At 39.1% G+C, this 18,869-nt stretch overlaps 1 protein-coding gene across 4 annotated transcripts in view; it reads left to right on the plus strand.

Moving 5' to 3' along the window:
* The window catches only part of PIK3CG (phosphatidylinositol-4,5-bisphosphate 3-kinase catalytic subunit gamma), a 39,241-nt gene extending 21,234 nt beyond the window's left edge, over nucleotides 1–18,007 (plus strand). For all 4 annotated transcript variants that reach the window (XM_035549432.2, XM_035549434.2, XM_035549433.2 and 1 more), the window contains 6 exons: nucleotides 56–202; nucleotides 955–1,045; nucleotides 5,050–5,180; nucleotides 7,881–7,992; nucleotides 10,646–10,803; nucleotides 15,995–18,007. In XM_035549432.2, coding sequence (XP_035405325.1) covers nucleotides 56–202; nucleotides 955–1,045; nucleotides 5,050–5,180; nucleotides 7,881–7,992; nucleotides 10,646–10,803; nucleotides 15,995–16,276 — 921 coding nt within the window. In that variant the 3' untranslated portion in view covers nucleotides 16,277–18,007. The remainder of the gene's footprint in view (nucleotides 1–55; nucleotides 203–954; nucleotides 1,046–5,049; nucleotides 5,181–7,880; nucleotides 7,993–10,645; nucleotides 10,804–15,994) is intronic.
* Nucleotides 18,008–18,869: the final 862 nt, after the last annotated feature.

Genomic DNA, 18,869 nt, shown 5'->3' on the forward strand with positions numbered 1-18,869 from the left:
GGTTAGCTGTGTTATGTTGGAGTACAATGCCTAGCAATAAATGTGTCTTTCACAGATAGAAAAATGTAAAGTAATGGCATCTAAGAAGAAGCCCCTGTGGCTTGAGTTTAAATGTGCAGATCCAACCGCTCTATCGAATGAAACCATAGGCATCATCTTCAAACATGGAGATGACCTCCGCCAGGACATGCTTATTTTACAGGTATGATAGCTAAAATGCTGTGCTGTAGGTATAAAGTGAATAATGTGAATATTTGACTGTTGTTTTACTTTTCAGAAACGTACACATTTTCTTTACTGTCCACATAAAATAGGAGGCCGTCTTTCATTTTTTAAACTGTATGACAAGCTGATATTAAACCTGGATCTTCTTTTTTGTACTACAGTGTTTTATGTTACTTCTACCCTGTTTTTTCCTGCCATATGCCATCCATACTCCACATTTTAGCGTTCTAGAGAAGGAAACTGTTATTTAGTGCAAGATGGCCTGCAAGATGGCCTGGTTTTCTGAAGAATTTTTATGATTTATTTATGCAATGGGTGAAGTTACAAATGAAAAAGAAATTGGCAGGTACTATTGCTGCAGTAATATTTCGTCGATTGTTCTGACAAACTGGCTTGTTAGCACTTTTGGTGATATTTATGGGGGAAAATGGGTATACTTGCTAATGTGTTCAATCTCATATCATGTAGAAATCATACAAGATACTTATTAATACTTTATAAAACACTAGAGAGTGCCTGAGCATAGGACAGGTTAGGAAATATAAAGCCTGGTTCTGTAAGTGATAATTTTAAATGGCTGCACACTTTCTGTGTTTATCTCTCAAGCTGCAAAATAAGACAAGTAAGTTCAGCCCTGTCTCAGACGTATGGGTGGTGTTATTTGTGTGAGTAATAAATAATGCCCAAACAGCTTGAAATAACTTAGTGTATACATTTTGGTTTTACTAGATTCTTCGAATTATGGAATCCATTTGGGAAGCAGAATCATTGGACCTCTGTTTGCTACCATATGGCTGTATTTCTACAGGGAACAAAATAGGTATGAGATCATGCTTACTGTAATTAGAAATTTAAAATGTCATATATTCATACTTGGTATGAAGAAATGGTGAAAGTTAATGACTTATTCCAGATGTTTTTAATGTATTAAGAATGAAACAGAGAAAAGGGTTAAACTAACAAAACATTTGTGTTTTTTCCTGACCTAAAACTTCATACCCTGTACTACATAGAAGCAACAACATTAGTTAACAGGATGTTCAGTCAGTGTTCCTCATTGGGCATTAGGTAACACAGCACAGATCATCTATTTTCTAGAATTTATGCTGGGAGAAATCAAGGAGTTGCTTTTGAAGCTTCCAGGAGGACCACATGATGGTGTGTAGAGCAGCTTGATCAGCTTGAGAAAAGTCCATTTACACCCAGAAATGCCAAACTGATATATAATTTGTACTTTCCGATGGCTCCAAGCTGACTCATTGTGATTGAGTTTGCATATATTATGTATCCTAGCACATCCACTTTGTACAGTTTCCTAGTACCCAGATAATACAGAATTGTTTGTAGAGTTAATTTTACTGACCAGTTCCTGAACAGTTGGCTGGAGAAAAACCTCCTTGGTGTAGAAAAATTGGCCATGTCCAAATGAAGCTATGGTGCTGAAAAGAATGCTTTGGCAGGTATAAATCATGCATCAGTGAGATGGATTAACAAGTACTGCTCTGCCATTTACTCAAAGCCTGGACATGTGTAAAAATTAGTAAGGTTGTTAGTCTGTGTAGTTAGCAGTATGATAGTAACTGCATGGATAGATAAAGTAATGATAATATAAATTCTGCCACATATCTCCCGTGATCTCCAGCTTTTTACTGCTTTTTTTCTTTCTACAATATATTTTGCTTTATGGATTTGAAGAATGATGATCTGAGTCCCAATAAAATTAAGAATTTTTAATAAATATCTGCAATGTACTTCCTCTCTAAAATACATTGCCACATAAAATTTTTATCATCCTTTCTTTTGGCTTCAAGATTTCTCAGCAATGCAGAGAATCCAAGCTCACTGATAAAATAATTGGTTTCATGACACATAAAAGTTTTCTTTTTCCTAATATAAGTGTTTTAAAAGTAAATAAATCATATTGATAGAATTCTAATATAGGAAATGGAACACAATATATCAAAATACTAACTACACTTTGACTGTAAATACAGGGAGTTGTGTGTTTGTTTTTTTTTTACCCTTATGTAGGTTGTAAAAAAAAAAAAAGCTATTTTCTTTTAGACAGATTTGAGGATTTTGTTTAATTTTATTTAAAATCATCCTAAGGCAATGTAACATTGAAATAATTGGGGAAGGTGGAAGGATTCTGCTAGAGATCATAGCATTCTCATATTCAACTTACAGACTTCAGTTTTCTTTCATGAATTCTTAATTGATTCCCCATTCTTTGATCTTTGATTAGGAAATAATTGTTTGTTTTCCTACTTGCATGGTGGAGATGTAAGAATTTAGCATCCCCCCAGCACCACAGTAGGGGCATGGTTAATCACATAAAGGCTTCTGTTCAGTTTGCTGAGAATACCTGCAGCCTAAATTAGTAATACCCAATCTGGGACACTTTGATGTAGAGCTTATGCTTGTTTGGAACAAAACCAAAGAGTGGTGACATGCAAACATTACTTCATGGTACTCATTTGTGGTTTTATTCCAAGCTGCTTCTTCCCTACCTCATAATATTTCCATGAAACTTGGGGCATTTTCCGTGTATTTACACAAGGACAATACCACATTTTACACTGAGTATATGGAAACAGCCGAGTGTCTTACAGATTTCCTGACACCTGGCTGGTATCCCCTCCTGTATAGATCTTTCTCAGTCTGCTGAAGACATCTGCATTTAATGCAGTTTGCAGTTTTGGAAACATCTGCCCTCTCCACTGCTGCTGCCAAATAGACCTCAGGGGGAAGAACTTTCTCTTCCATGTATCACCGGTAAAAGATCATACCCTATTATCTCTCCCCTTGACGTTGCCATATGTTCCTGGCTCTGCAGAGCAATTATCACTACTTACTAAGCTGTATCACTGCCAAATTTAAAAAGTTCAAGCTGGCACATAATGCAAAAGTCACCTGCTTTAGTACCACAGGTCCCTAGAAACATTGTGGATTCCTCCCAGTTGAATGCAGCTCAGTTGAGATCCTCTATCCCAGTAACTGAAGCCTTCTCTAAGACTAACCATACCTACTGAGACAGATCTGTATTCAGAGGGATTTGCCAGTAGAGATTTACTATTTCAGCATTTTTTTTATTTTTTACCATGGTGCCTTTAAAGTATTTACTCAGGCAGAATAATCACTGCAACATTTTGTGTAGGTTTTGTATCAGTCTTTTGGCACTACAGTGGAGAATGATCAGTAAAGGGTTTTCATGAGCATCTGCTTTAAAATCTGCGGACTTTTCACATTGCTAATCAATACAGCTTTGCTGGGAGAAGTTGAAAATGAAAATGAAAGCAGAAGATGCCTCCTGCAACAGCTCCACTCCCCTGGAATCAAGAAGCTGTTGACCGGTAGAGGGAGATTTGTGAGCACAGACGGGGGAAGCCTTTCAACAGCTGGAATGTGATCTGGAGCTCACTGAGGAGGAAAGCAATAGCTTGACAAGCACAAACCAAAATGCCGAGTTTTTTAATTTCGTGGTGGTGGTTTTCGGAGGTCATATTTCTACAATAGTTTAGTTACAAAAAAAAACACGTCTTTTTCATGACAGAGGAAATTCCACCAGGGGAGAATTTGTTTATGCATGGAAGGCAGAAGAGAATTTATCTATGCATGGAGCAGAAGATTACTATTTTGTTTTTCTGTTACTGAAAAATTTGCACATAATTCAGTACTTGCAAAAGGGTAGGACTATGAATAGATAGAAATTCATCTGTTTCAGATAGTCAAACTGAATCCAGATCAGAAACTGCTTTGAGTCACTTCTGACAGAAAGGGATATTTCTGTTGGTTGCCTATCGTTCAGCTGGAACTGAGGCCAAGCTTTTACCTAGAAGACTTCGTTGAACTTGAACTGGAGGAAGAAAATATATTTCCAGTTACCAAATAACATCAACTAAAATCCGACCTTCCCTCATACAGGCATATAGAATATAAGAGGAGACTGCATATGCTGGTCTTGGCTACAGTGCAGCTTTGTATTGGCAGCCTCCCTTTCTGCTTTCTCTCTCTAGGGTACCCTTTTCTCACATGACTTGTTAGTATGAACGGTAAAAGTCCACGTTTCTGCACATATTGCTGTGATGCACTGATTTGCCTTTGTGAGGATCTGTTCAGTTTAGGGACTTTCACCCTTGTCTGCTGTTGACCCTCCCTTGGCCAGTGGGAAAAAGACTGGTTATTGGATCGTGTTTCTCTCCTGGTGAAGAACAGCGTGTCCTTACTGACTTGTACCAACATGTAGGCCCCAACAGCAAGAGTTTTCCACCAGCAACCCACTGGCACGCTGGTATTCCTGAACCTTTTAGTGTATATGCACATGTAAGCTTAAACTGGATTTACTGTGGGAGGGCCCTCAAAGCTCTGCCTGCATCACTGCTCCTCCAGTATCACTTTTGTTTCCAGGCTACCCCAACACTGTGGCTTCTCTTCAGCTCCTCAAATCAGTGAAGCTGGGGAGAAGCTTTTCAGAAAGTGGATGGTACCTGGGCTCCAGCAGGGGATCAAGACAGGAGAGGTAGTTCCTCTGCTCAGGAAAAGCCTCATGCAGCTTCATGTACACTCATCGCGTGATTCTTACCATTTTAAAAGGTTTTACATTCTCATGGAAGAGTTTAGGGTGCCAGGGTAGTTCGGAGCTCTGGCTGGCTTCAGCTGGGAGTGGGCAAGAACCGCTGTTGCTTGTAAAATAAACGGCTGCTCACAAGCAATGAAATTATGCAGTTGATATAAAAAAATACAGTTTAAAATATTATTTTGCATATTGTATATGCTTTGATGTACATTTAATATAAGTTCTGGCTTCTCCCTTCCTTTCTGTAGGAATGATCGAAATTGTGAAAGATGCTACAACAATTGCCAAAATCCAGCAGAGTACAGTTGGTAATACTGGTGCGTTTAAGGATGAAATACTAAACCAGTGGCTGAAGGAAAGATGCGTCATTGAGGAGAAGGTGAGTTCTTTGAATTTTTAAACAGGGTGTTGTGGTTTAACCCTTCAGGAAGCTAAGCACAACAGAGCTGTTTGCTTACTCTGCCCCGCAGTGGGATAGAGGAGAGAATCGGGGGAAAAACATGTAAAACTTGTGTGATGAAATGAAGACAGTTTATTAGGAAAGAAAATGAAAGAAAAACAAAACAAAACAAACAAAAAAAACCCACAAGTCATGCACAATGCAGTTGCTCACCACCAGCCAACTGATGTCTAACCAGTCCCCAAGCAATGGTAGCCCCCCGCGGCAGACAACTCCCGCAGTTTTATTGCTGAGCATGACATCCATATGGATGTCATGGAATATCCTTTTGGCCAGTTTGGGCCAGCTGTCCTGGTTCTGTTCCCTCCCAGCTCCCTGTGCACGCCCGGCCTCCTCACTGGCAGGGTGATATGAGAAGCCAAAAAGTCCTTGACTTTGTATAAGAACTACTCAGCAACAACTCAAATATTGGTGTGCTGTCAACATTATTTTCCTCCTAAATCTGAAACATGGCACCGTACCAGCTACTATGAAGAAGATTAACTGTACCCCAGCCTAAACCAGCACACGGGGTTTTAAAATGCACCCTACTAACTGAGGGTTCCTAACCATAACACGGTTGTGTTTACGGTTTTGTTACTTAAGGGAGTTTGAAAAATCTATTCATTTTCCCTGTGCTCAGCTGTGAGTGTCTGTGAAAGAGCCTTCTGCATCCAGCTGGCAGCCGGGCTCCTGAGTAACAAAATGCTTTAGAAATGGCTCCTTTGTCAGTGTTATTTAGAAGTGATACATGAGGAGCAGATTGAAAGGACATCTAGGAGCGCTGAGAGGCAGTGTGGTTTTTAGAGTATTTTAAATACAGGTTTGGATACTCACAACTCCTTTGTTTAGGAGGCCAATTCCATATTCTTATTCAGTGGATAAGGAGTTGGCTTAAAGGCCGCACCCAGTGAGTTCCAGTCAATGGCTCTTTCTCCAGGTGGAGGCCAGTGACGAGCGGTGTCCCTCCGGGGTCTGTCCTGGGACCGGTGCTGTTTAATATCTTTGTCAATGACATAGACAGTGGGATTGAGTGCACGCTCAGCAAGTTTGCAGGTGGCACCCAGCTGAGTGGTGCAGTCGATACCCCAGAAGGAAGGGATGCCATCCAAAGGGACCTGGGCAAGCTTGAGAAATGGGCACACGTGAACTGAATGAGGTTCAACAAGGCCAAGTGCAAGGTGCTGCACCTGGGCAGTCCCAGACATGAGCACAGGCTGGGAGAAGAACTCACTGAGAGCAGCCCCGCAGAGAAGGACTTGGGGGCTCTGGTGGATGAAAGGCTCGACACGAGCCAGCAGTGCGTGCCTGCAGCCCGGAAGGCCAACTGCGTCCTGGGCTGCATCAACAGAGGGGTGGCCAGCAGGGGAGGGAGGGCATCGTGCCCCTCTGCTCTGCCCTTGTGAGGCCCCACCTGGAGCCCTGCATCCAGGTCTGGGGCCCCCAGCACAAGAAGGATGTGGGGCTGTTAGAGTGGGTCCAGAGGAGGGCCACGAGGATGATCAGAGGGCTGTAGCACCTCTCCTGTGAAGAAAGGCTGAGAGAGCTGGGGATGTTCAGCCTGGAGAAGAGAAGGCTCAGGGGAGATATTGCAGCTATTCAGTACTTAAAGTGGTCTTATAAATAAGATGGAGAACGACTTTTTGCGCAGGCAGACAAAGACAGAACAAGGGAAAATGGTTCTAAACTAAAAGAGGAGAGATTTAGGTGAGATGTTAGGAGGAAAATCTTCACTCAGAAGGTGGTGGGGCACTGGAACAGTTTGCCCAGAGGAACTGTGGATGCCCCATTGTGTTTTTACCCAGCTGGGCAGCTGAACTCCACCACAGCCGCTCTCTCACTCACCCTCCTCAAAGGGAAAGGGGGAGAAAATACGATGCAAAGGGCTCAAGGGTTGAGATAAGGATGGGGAGATCACTCAACAATTATTGTCACAGGCAAAACAGACTCAGAGTAGGGAGATTAATGTAATTTATTACCTGTTACTAACAAGCTAGAGCAGTGAGAAGCTAAAAGCAAACTAAAAACACCTTCCCCCCCCCCCCCCCCCCCATCCACTGTCTTCTACATAACTCCCCCCAAGCAGCACAGGTGAACAGGGATATGGGGGCTGCGGTCAGTCCCTAACACTTCATCTCCCCCACTCCTTCACGGTCACTCCCTGTCCCTGCTCCGAAAGGGGGTCCCTCCCACGGGATGCCATCCTTCCCAAACTGATCCTGCAGGGGCTGCCCACAGGCAGCAGCTCTTCAAGAACTGCTCCAATATGGCTCCGTACCACTGGGTCCATCCGTCACCTCCTGCCCACCTTCTGCGCTGACCTTGGGGTCTGCAGGGCTGGTTCTCCTCTCTCTCCCAGCTGCTGTTGTGCAGCATTTCTCCCCCCCCCTTCCCCTTATTCTTTCTCAGAAGGTGCGGACAACTGCACACTTATTTTATTTGAGCTAAGGTGTAGAGCCACAGGCAGTGCAATGCAGGGTTGTGATCTTAATCTCTGCTGTGCAACAGTGTTCTTTTTAAGACAGTTTGTTTAACTTTTGCTTGATAGCATCACCAGAAAGGCATATGAATTTGAGAATGACTGAAGAAATGTTAGTTTCTAGCACTGAAGCATTTAACATCTCTAAAATCTATTTTTAGTTTCAGGCAGCTGTGGAAAGGTTTGTTTATTCCTGTGCTGGATACTGTGTGGCAACCTTTGTACTTGGAATAGGAGACAGGCACAACGATAACATTATGATTACAGAAACCGGTGAGTTTGGGCTTGTTGGTTTTTTTTCAGATTTTCATAGGAGATGCGAGGACTGTCTACACTTCATTAGGTTTATATTTTAATCTAGTAAATAATTCATGTAACAATGAATGAAGAAAAAGAATCCAGTTCTGTCAGCATTGCTTACAAATTCAGGTACTTGTGTGACATTGAAGCCTATCATCACCCCTTTTGGCCTTCTTATAAGCTCTAGATATTTATCATAAACGATGCTGTTCTTTTCCAAGGACGAGTTTGTTACAAACTAAGTCATGAGGAATGTAAAAGTAATCTTTATGTCTAGATACAAGATCTAAAAGCCAAAAAACTCTAAAAAGGAGACATCTATTCACCTGTCTGGAGTGTGGATGGGTTTCTGAGTGTGTCCAGTGGAGTTTTATCTGCTGTCAGAATTCAGATGTTACTGGACTGTGCGTTACTGGAGGAATATAATTGGTTTATATACCAGTAGAAAATCCTAGAAAGTGTACGTGGAGTGTAGTGGTTTTGCTACTGAAGTCTGTGGGATGGTTTGTCCCAGGACAAAAGGGTTCCCTGTATACCAGAACACAAAGTGACAACAAACTGAATGCCAGGTTGCAGTAATTTTATAGTAGCAGTGAACCTTAGCTACACAAACATCTACTTCTATTTTTCCTTTTAAACATAAGCGTACTCAGCAAAGTGAGTATACTAAAAGAGCAAGCAATTTACATATGAGCATGCTAAAGCATATTAAAGCAGGGGGCAAAGCACACTTGACAATTGACAAGGGATTGGCACCTTTAAGATTAATCACACCCACTAATGAGCTAAAACTGGGGAAATTATCAACCTCTCATACTCTCTGCAACATCGGAGATCTTCGCTGGGCGGCACCCCCGGACCAACCAACAAGAGCTACCCTGAGCTTGAGTTGGGGAGCTACTCTTGCAGGGTTGCTACTTTCGGTCATCTGACTGACGAGCTGATGCAAGAGCACCAGGTGTGTTTCCAGAAGGTTGCTGGTCCGTGAATACCAGACTATTGTCTACTTACCATCAATGTCTAGAGGAGGACATTGTCTAGACCATTCACAAGTGACTCAGTAGGTCAACACAACTGTGTCAGCTGTGAATAGTCCATTGATATCTTTAAAGACGTGATAAATCACAGATTTCTTTGTGTAAGTTGGCTGTGCAAGCATGTTACATGAGCATTCTGTGTTCCTTTTGTCCCACGCCATACCCGTGGAAAGAAGCATCTCACTATGTGGTTGCAAGTCTCCTGAAAGAACCTAAATTTTTTGTGTTACAAACCTTGGGAATTATTTCTGTGTCTGTGTATTGATTCACCCCCAATTTTACTTCTCTATGGAAGTCCCAGAAAGGACTCCAGATCAAGCAGTACATATGAGGGAGTTTTATTTGGTCCAAGAAATTTACTTCTGGTTTCATGAGCTTGTTACTTCATAATTAGTCTTTACATAATGCGAAGAGACAGAAAATACTTTGGGGCTTAGTTAGATGACTGTATATTTAATATTAATCATATTGTAGTTAAAGTTTTACCAGTTGAAGGCTGGAGAAAGGAAGTACCCTGAAGGCAGAAATGAGCTAATTGGAGACTACAATAAAAAAAAAAGTTCACCAGAAGTCCTTGAGGAAAAGAAGAAAAAGGCTTTAAATTCAACATGAATATATATATAGTACTATAAGTATTATGTAATTCAGTGTAAGTGCCTGTTGGCAGAAAATTGAGGGACAGGTCAGTAGAAAGGGAGACAGTAAAGGAAAGGTTATTCATTTGTAATCAGGAGCAGGTTAGCAAGAGACTTTAGCAGAGGCTGTCTTGAACAACAGAAGCCAGAAGGATGTGGGGTAGGTTATGGGGACTCAAAAGCTGCCTGAAATGCTGGAACATCTAAGGATGGTCCCCCTAAGGATCACTATCAAGTATCATCCTACATCATTTGATGTTTCATCTTTTTGTATACATACACCATTATTACAGATATGTTTTTAAGTAAACATACTCTTTACATCTTGTCTGACAAACAAACAAAATAATAAAGTAATCTGAAGAGCAGCAGGGCACTCTGGTCCTATAGGTGTAGCAGTCTTAAGAATGGATTTTTTCATCACTTTCTTGGGACCTGATAGTGTACTACAATCTCAAAGTTATCCAGGGGGTGGCAAGACAAACTTATTCAGTACAGTTCAGGAAGGTACATGAACTGGTAATGCAACTCTGGGAGGAACAAGCATGTTCTAGTGCCTGGCATTAGTCAAGGAGCTGGACAGCACCAGAATCCCTGGGAATTTGTAAGGTAACCAGCAAGCCTGTTCCATGTAGTGATGTGCTGGGATCTGATTGTTACGGATCTGAGGCACCAGCCTTCCTTGCTTCATTTTTGAAAAGTTGTAAGTGTATGTTTAGAAAACACAGCAGTTGGGCCTGGTTTTTAACAACTTCCAAAGACAAACAAAAAGTAACTTTGCCAAGAGGACATGATTATGTATTTCAAAAAAGAGAGAAAATGTTGTTTTCTGCTGAGCTAAAGAGCTATCATATTTACCCCAAAAAAAGAGGTTTTGGAAGTATAGTTGAATACAAATTAGTGTTCTTGACAATTTATTGTATTTGAGCCTAACTGTGACTTCTTTTTATGAAGGTAACCTTTTTCATATCGATTTCGGCCATATTCTTGGGAATTATAAAAGCTTCCTTGGAATTAATAAGGAAAGAGTTCCTTTTGTGCTGACTCCAGATTTTCTGTTTGTCATGGGGACTTCCGGAAAGAAGACAAGTCTCCATTTCCACAAATTTCAGGTAAAGTGAATATTTAGCTGTAAGTCAATTAAGCAGTGTTTTTTACTCTCTGGAACGAACATTAGTGCCTTAGATTTCAAAGGTCTGTGCTCCTGGGTATTATGTTAATAAAATTTACCGAATCATAATACAATTCTGGGATATTTTAGCTTCAACTAAAAGCAAACATTATCTGTAGGATTATGGGAACTAGGATGCAAACACCCGCAAAGCCACACTGAAGGGTTTCAGTTAGCAGCAGACCAGCCAGGCTGTCCTTTCTTGTTTTGATCGAAAATATGTTGTAGGGGACATCAGTATTTGTGGCAGTAGAGAGTGACAGCATTAAGCAGAGTCTTCTGTGTAGTCCAACTAGGTGTTCCTCATCTGGTTGTGCCAGTGTTACTCCCTCCTGCATCTGCCCTCTTGTCCTGGGGCTCAGCTTACTGCATCTGGACAGAAATTTACAGTGGCACTAAACTATGTCACATTCTGGTGTTGTGAAGTGGATGGACTTAATGCTCTGAAAGAGAAGAACAGTGTTAAAAATCTGTTCTATTGCTGTTTCCATATGAAAGTGAGCCCCTCCAAAACAGCTGTGATTTTGTTAACTTGAGTGGGACCTGGGCAAGGAGGGAACAAAGCAAAATGCTGTTTGGTATGTTTAGTGAAGTGTCTGAGAGCGTGGCTGAGCAGAGGTAAATGGATATCTGGAGTGGTATTCCTGTGCACGTCTTCAAGAACTTTAAATATGTGCCTGATTAGAAAGAAGGTTCCATATATTATCAAAAGAAAAAGTCTCTCCCAGTCTTAGAATCAGAGCAGAAGACTAAATCAGATGTCTGGATTCTCTTTGGATGAACCAGTCTCTCTGACATGGTAAAGAGTTTGTTTTTAAACTTTGAGTACCTATTGTTGGATAGTGAATACATCCTGTTGAACATATACGTTATTGTACAGCAAATATCGAGGCAATTGTCATCCTTGAGCTCAAACTTCTGAAAATGACTAAACAACCAGGTGCTATTTTTGAATCTTTATTTTGCACAAGGCCTAGCTTTATTACAGTGTGGGTGTTTCGAAGGGGGCTTGTAGTTCAAGTGGTTTAAAAGCAGGGTAGGTTTTGCTCTGGAAGTGGGGGATGCTGAGCCTGTGCTCTTAAAGAAGCCTGCGAGCTGTGCATACAAGAAGGATGGCTATTCAGCAGCTGTAAGCCATGCCCACATGTGGGACCAGAATACCCATTTGGGATATTTCATTTTGTAGAATATTTCTGTTCTGGAAGCAAAAAAAAATCGAAAATATGAAAGTGGGCTAATAGAGAATTGGAAGAGTAGCAACGTCTTACTGTCTACAGTGAGGTGATGTTGTGTTAGTGTATATGGATCATCCAGCTCTTCAGAGAATGTCTGACCTTTACTGCAGCAGCTCAAATACCAGAAGTAACAGGAGGTGATTTTGGTCTTAGCCTTTCTTTGGTAAGCAATGCCTTTGCAATGCAGTAGCAAGTCCTGGTTTTGACTGAATACAATTTTTTTATTTATTTATTTTTACTCTGACTGTTTAGAAATGCTGTGATAGTGCCAGTATCAGTTCCATAGTGTCATTAACCAGTTGAACAGTGTTTAACATGCTTTACCTTTGTGAACTGTGACTGTGATATGTGACCTGTGGGGTGATTTAGACACAGACAACAGTAATGCTGACTGAAAAAAATGTAAGTTCATGTACAGTTCTGCTTCATTACATACTGTTTATAACCTGCTATACTGGTACTACATTAAAAGGCTTTTCTGTCTAAGAAAGGCTTTTCTGTGTCAAAGACCATCAAAAACAAAGCTGAAAGCAAAATACTTTCATACAAGTAAAATAGTAACATGGAGCAAGACATGCAGCACATATTTTGCTGGAAAAAAAGTATTTTTTAAATTATATGTTCAGAGTACCAAAAGTAAACAAAATGATAGCTTTGCTTTTCAACTGGCTGGTTTTATCGTGTTTCCTAATAGGGATTCATTCATTGTGCCTGCTGACTCATTCAAGTATTAATGGAAAAGTCTCAGCATTTATCCTTCATTAATTTTTAAGAGCATCTCTCATTAATTTGTACTTCAGCTACATTAAATATGTTGTACTTTAGAGGAATCCTTTGTTTTTACAGGCTTCAGTCTTTTAATATTTGAAAATATCTTTTGAGTTTGTTCGATTTTATTTCTCTGTCACCTATTGGATAGAGTCCCTACAGATGTGTTAGCCACAGCTCATACTGCAGGCGACAGAGAAGGCTAATTAGACAGGCAACTTTGATTAAATCCACTGCAACAGAGTATAGCTAGTTATTGCTGAACTTTTAAAGCTGTCAGTGGCATGGCAGCCCTTATGAAACTGGCAGCAAAGCTCACTTCTATTAGCTCTTAGTCTAAATTTTGATTCCCTTTTTGTTTGTTTTTCTCACAATGGTTTAAAAAAATAGATGCCAGAGGTTATTAATGACATGACAGAAATGTTTAGCAGAAAACAATATTTGATAGGCATGACTTAATCCAAGAAGACAAGTATTTTTCTGTACCATCTGTGAATTTTTCAGATGCCTTAGTACTGTCCAGATTTCTCCTCCTGTAAGTGTCAAATGTGGTGGCGTTTCCTTTCCACCCTTTGGCTGAAACCCATGCAACTCTTTTACTCCTATGTGCATACAAGTTTTTCACTTAGAAGATTGAAGTTTTTCAGTAGGATGACCTTCCTGGTCTTTTGAGCTTTGTCCACATAGCTGTCCTTAGTTACCCTCAATTTATATTTACTAGTTTTTCCACTGGGTTATGAATGAACTTTTATTCATTATATCTCATTTATTTAATTAGTTCGTATTTCATTACTTTACCCTGCTGACTTGATAATACAGAGATCTGTATTTTCATTACTAATCTCATAATCTCTTCTGGATGTACTGTTTGTTTCCAAAATCACATGTATTTGATTGTCAGATAAAGGTGACAGAAAGAAGGAGGATGTACAGTTCATCACTGAAAAACACTTTTTCTGTAGTATACTGTACAGGAAAGAGATGATCTATATAACAGAACTTGGACAGTTTATATTAAAAAAATGCTTGACCTTTAGGATGCTAACACTTCTGACGGTTTCAAGCTGTCAAATTAATCAATTGTTCTTTGTTATCTGTTGGCCAAGGGGCTGTTGGTTTCTCCTCAGCTCCTCTCATTTTGCCTGTGGCTTTATATTAGTCAACAGTTTTTTTCCTAATCCCGTGGTATTCACAAACCCTTCACACATGCATCTGTGTTACTTTTGATTCTCTCTGCCTTTCTCAGAAGCACAAAAATGACTTTTCTTGAAAGATGTTAGTTCAAACCTCCATTCAATTCATGCCTGAATAAATAACTGTAACAAGTAGATGCAGATTTTTTTTAATCTATTGAATTCTTACAAGGACTGCATTTGAGATGTAGTGATGCCAGTTTCTTGACTGCATAATTGTTTCTCTGTCTTCAGACACCTTCAGTAGCGAGATACATCATCTGTAGAGAAATGCAAAACCTTCTTTGATATAACTATAAAGAGCTTTCATCTCTTTCAAGAGGAACAAAACACACGCTAACTCTTGTGACATGATTTCCCTGTTTGAAGTTGATACACATAAGTAGAATTTTTTTTCCTAGTGTCACGGAGAGAAACTAATCCCTGTGAAAAGATGGTTGTGTTTTCTATTGTAAATTGTGCTTTGACCATTGCAATTCATCTTCTGCTTTGCAAGAACTAAACTGACATTAGAGTTTGTAAGTTCTCATCTTATTTCAGGACAGGATTTATTTTGAAATTTAGAGTGAAAGATTTAAGGGCTCAGGCAATAGAGGAGAAAAAAAAAAGGAAAGAAAGAAACCCTACAGACAGATCTTCAAAGTATCATCTTTCTTCCTTTGTATCTTCCTAACCTGTCTGATTGTTTGTCCTGATGATGGTGATGTGAACAGTGATAGATGTTATGATTATTTGTGCAATTCTTCCTGTTTCTAAGGAACAAAAAAAAAAACATATACCATGTGAAAAATAAACAGAATTCTAGAGAGCTAATGAGATTTGGTAGAATTTACATCAAAACACTTAAATTTCATATATATTTATTAAATAAGTTCATATAAATTTCTAGAAACGTTAATATGAATATTTAGTTGGGTAAAAATCAGCATTGGTTCAGCTTAGGTTTTAATAGCTGCAGCCTTCCTGGAAATATTTCTCATCTTTTTACGTTTCTGCGTTGCAAGTCCAATTTAACTTTGTAATGTTTGATTGATTTCTTCATTGCATTGTTTTCCTTAAAATGTTATTTCTAAAAGTAAATGAGTAATAAATTTAATATAAGAAATAATCATTTCAATTTATGTATTAGTCACTTATCATTAAGTATTCTTTTAAAAGGCATTTCATGTTTTTCCAAACTGCAGAAATTTCATTCCTCTAAAGTTTATGCTGTTAAGCACAAATTATTTATATATGGAAGTGAAAATGCAATTTAGAAAAAAAACAACAACACCAAGAACAATAATCCATTGAATCCAGTATGGCAGTACATAAACATAGCAGTCCTAAAGCCAGGCAGTGTGCCTGAGTTTAAACTAGAGCTGTCAGCTGGAAAAATTTCTCAGAACGCCAAGCCTGAAAAATCTTCTCCATTAGCAAGCCATCACCTCTGCAAATTTTATAGACGCATATATAAAATGAAGAATAGACCCCTGGAGGTGCTGCTTTGTTCAGTATCACTTGCTGTCCCATGGTCTTTAAATGGAAACATTCCAGCTGTAGAGGAAGACAATGAATTACTGCTGTCTCTAACAGTCACAGAAAGGGATTATACAACAGGGAAATTAATCTGAAATTGTGGTGAAGCTAAGGCTTTACGCTTTAGCAATTAATATAATATTATTAAAAAGTGCCTTTTGTTTGTACACCAGAAGAGGACTTGTTGCCCTAAGGTGTGTTCATGAATGAAGTAACAACGAGCAAGGGATGCAGACATCAGTTTAGTGTTTCTGCTCAGATGAACAGCTCCCTTGGGTCTCCTCTGTCTGATGTACGCCAGTAATTGAATAGTGTTGGTCAGTGAGAGCACTTCATACCTGAGTTCCTGTGATGAAAATCCTAAGCCATCCCTTTCAGTTGACCTCATCAATTAACAAACAATTCTTCTCTTTTGTAGGACGTATGCGTGAAGGCTTATTTAGCTCTTCGACACCACACAAACCTGCTGATCATCCTGTTCTCCATGATGCTAATGACTGGAATGCCCCAGTTAACCAGCAAAGAGGATATCGAATATATCCGGGATGCACTGACAGTAGGGAAAAGCGAAGAAGATGCCAAAAAGCATTTTCTTGATCAGATAGAGGTTTGCAGAGATAAGGGCTGGACTGTGCAATTTAACTGGTTTTTACATCTTGTGCTTGGAATCAAGCAAGGAGTAGAAAAGCATTCTGCTTAACATTTTATGTAAATCAGCTGTAGGTGTGAATAGGAAGTTAGCAAATCTACATGTTATTATTTATGCATTCCGAATAAATGAGCAGTCGAAACTGCCTTTACTTGGCTGGCAGCTTAAATGGATCTTCAAAAAGGCAGGGGCTTTTGCTTTGCTGCTCCAGAAGATCTTCCTGCAGTGAAGATCTTCTTTTTTCCTGAATGTCTAATGACGTTTCAAGTTGCTGGATTCTGTTACCTAGCTGCTTTGCTGATGTGGCCTGCAATTTTTTTTTTCTTTAGTAGTAGTGAAGGAGGAGTTTGAATAAGATGATAACCTGCAAACTCAAATAGAAATTTTCTGTGGCATTACCTTAATTGTTCATGAGGGTCAAGCCCTTCAAATGGGGAAAAAAGAGTCTATTTAAAATACATTGAAATGCCTGTAGGAAATGTATTTCTTTCTCAGGATGGTTTACACTCAAGTGTTCTTCACCCACGTCACTCCCCTTTGTCCCTTTCCTAACTTTTTGTTGTTTTGGGATTTTTAATGTGTCGTCAGTAGGAAACAGCTTTGATTCTACTGCTAGAAGAAATTACCTTACTGTTATTTTAGCCTCCTGACATACACAACTGAGCGTGACTGTCGCTCGAGGAGAACTTCAGAGTTCCCTGGAGGCTCCTCAGGTTTGAACCTGAAATTCTGAAGGTTTATTTTTGGAAGTTTTTTTTACTGTATTTTTTTAATGGGGAAGGTCCATATTATATTACAGATCATATTCTTACTGTAAATTTACTAAAATTCCATCTGTATAGTAAAAGCTTTATAGAAAAAGCAATGGTACTTCCTTACTTCTCAGAGAAAAGTCCTTACATAAGAGTAATCGACATTTTACCAAATATTCGAGAAACCCAAAGTTATTTATTCTTTGGAGATATATTTTCAGGATATACCCATAAGGAATTAAATATAATCTTTGAAATTGTGTATATTTTGCTATTTATTTTTAAATTCTTGAAGAGACTATACTACTGAGAAGCTATTTATGAAAGAAAAAAAAATCCTTATCTTTAATTTCAATATTTAAACTTTAAAGAGGAAAAAGTGGGCAGTGTTAAGTAGAATTTTAACTTGTGTGCTGTAGGATACCTGCAAATCATGTGGTCTGCCTACGGTAGGAATAAAAATAGCATGAGTTAGTCTTTGACTTCAATTATTATAGTATACTTCCTCCTAATTGATTTTTACCAAAGAGAGAAGATGGCTTACAATATTGCTTTTTTGCACTTGTGCCTGTGTAATTTCTTCTTTCATAGTAGTTTTACATGGGTTTTACATTACATTTACGTGATTAACTGAATTCTGTAATTCTGTTATCATTTGCTTCGATAGTTTCACAGAACTGTTAAGATTTTAACTACTGCTGCCACTATTACTACTGAGTGTATTCTGGAAGGATTTTTAATAAATGTACTGTAATTGGTGTCTCTGTCATGAGACACAGGCAACCTATTTTTGAAATATAGATGTTTAGTTGGTTACTGTGCACAGCAATATTTTTGATGTATATGATAGACTTAGTTAAGGAAATCTAAAAAGTTAAAATGTAGAATATTTTATTGTTCTATTATCATTCTCTACAAGATAGGCTTAAGAACATACTAAAATATAAATGAAATGGTGAATATTGTCTGTAAAATGATATTTTTAGATTTGTATTTTGTAGATCTGAAATAAATTGACATGTTCTATTCATTTGATTTTCCTTCATGACTAAGCACTTTTCCCCAAAATATCAGTAAATATTGTCACCCAGTCATTTCAAGACTGTGTAGTCTCAGTAAGAAATCATATTCAAAGTCCCACTCAGAGGAATTGTTTTAGTTCCATATTAATAACTTTGTAGACTATCAAATATCTTCAATTTTAAGAGTCTGTAGTGTTAGAATTCCAATTACTATAATTGTAAAGTGTGAAGAGAATATTACCGCTTTATAGGAGCACTTAATTCATTCCTGTTCTGTTCTTTAAAGAAAAATCTAAAGATTGTAGTAAATTCCTGGTTTTAAAAGAACAGGTAAATCTACTGCTAAATTCAAATGCAACATGGTCAAGTAAATGCTAATCACAACTTCAAGGGAAAGGGCATTCCTAAATCAGCCTCCATATGCAGATAAAGGTCTACAAGAAACCTGCACCCAGAGGAAGACTGTTTAGTCCTGCACTAAGCTTACACCAGTCATTTTTAGCAACAGTTTACAATGTGCTACACTGAATTAGGTACAGTATTTGTTACTGACATCTGAAACACCTCTGTGCTGAAATAATTAGCAGGCTTCTTTCTTCATCTTGCCCATGAAGCGTGCGGCTGGGCTGCCAGGCAGTGGAGAGCACCCCTCTGCAGTGCATTGGGATTTTGCCAGCCTGACATCGTGGAGATCAACGGTAGCTGCTCAGTCTCCTTTCTACCTACAGAACAAGCTATTAGCTTGCTGCCGCTTCGTTTACAAGTAGCCGTGCATTCATGTGGCTGATGATCTGTTGGCTGTTACATGCATCTCTTAACCTCCACCCACAACAGACTTTGTTTTTTGGCCAAGGGGGGAAAAAAAAAGTG

The sequence above is a fragment of the Cygnus atratus genome, chromosome 1 (assembly GCF_013377495.2).
Source record: "Cygnus atratus isolate AKBS03 ecotype Queensland, Australia chromosome 1, CAtr_DNAZoo_HiC_assembly, whole genome shotgun sequence".
Lineage (NCBI taxonomy): Eukaryota > Metazoa > Chordata > Aves > Anseriformes > Anatidae > Cygnus > Cygnus atratus.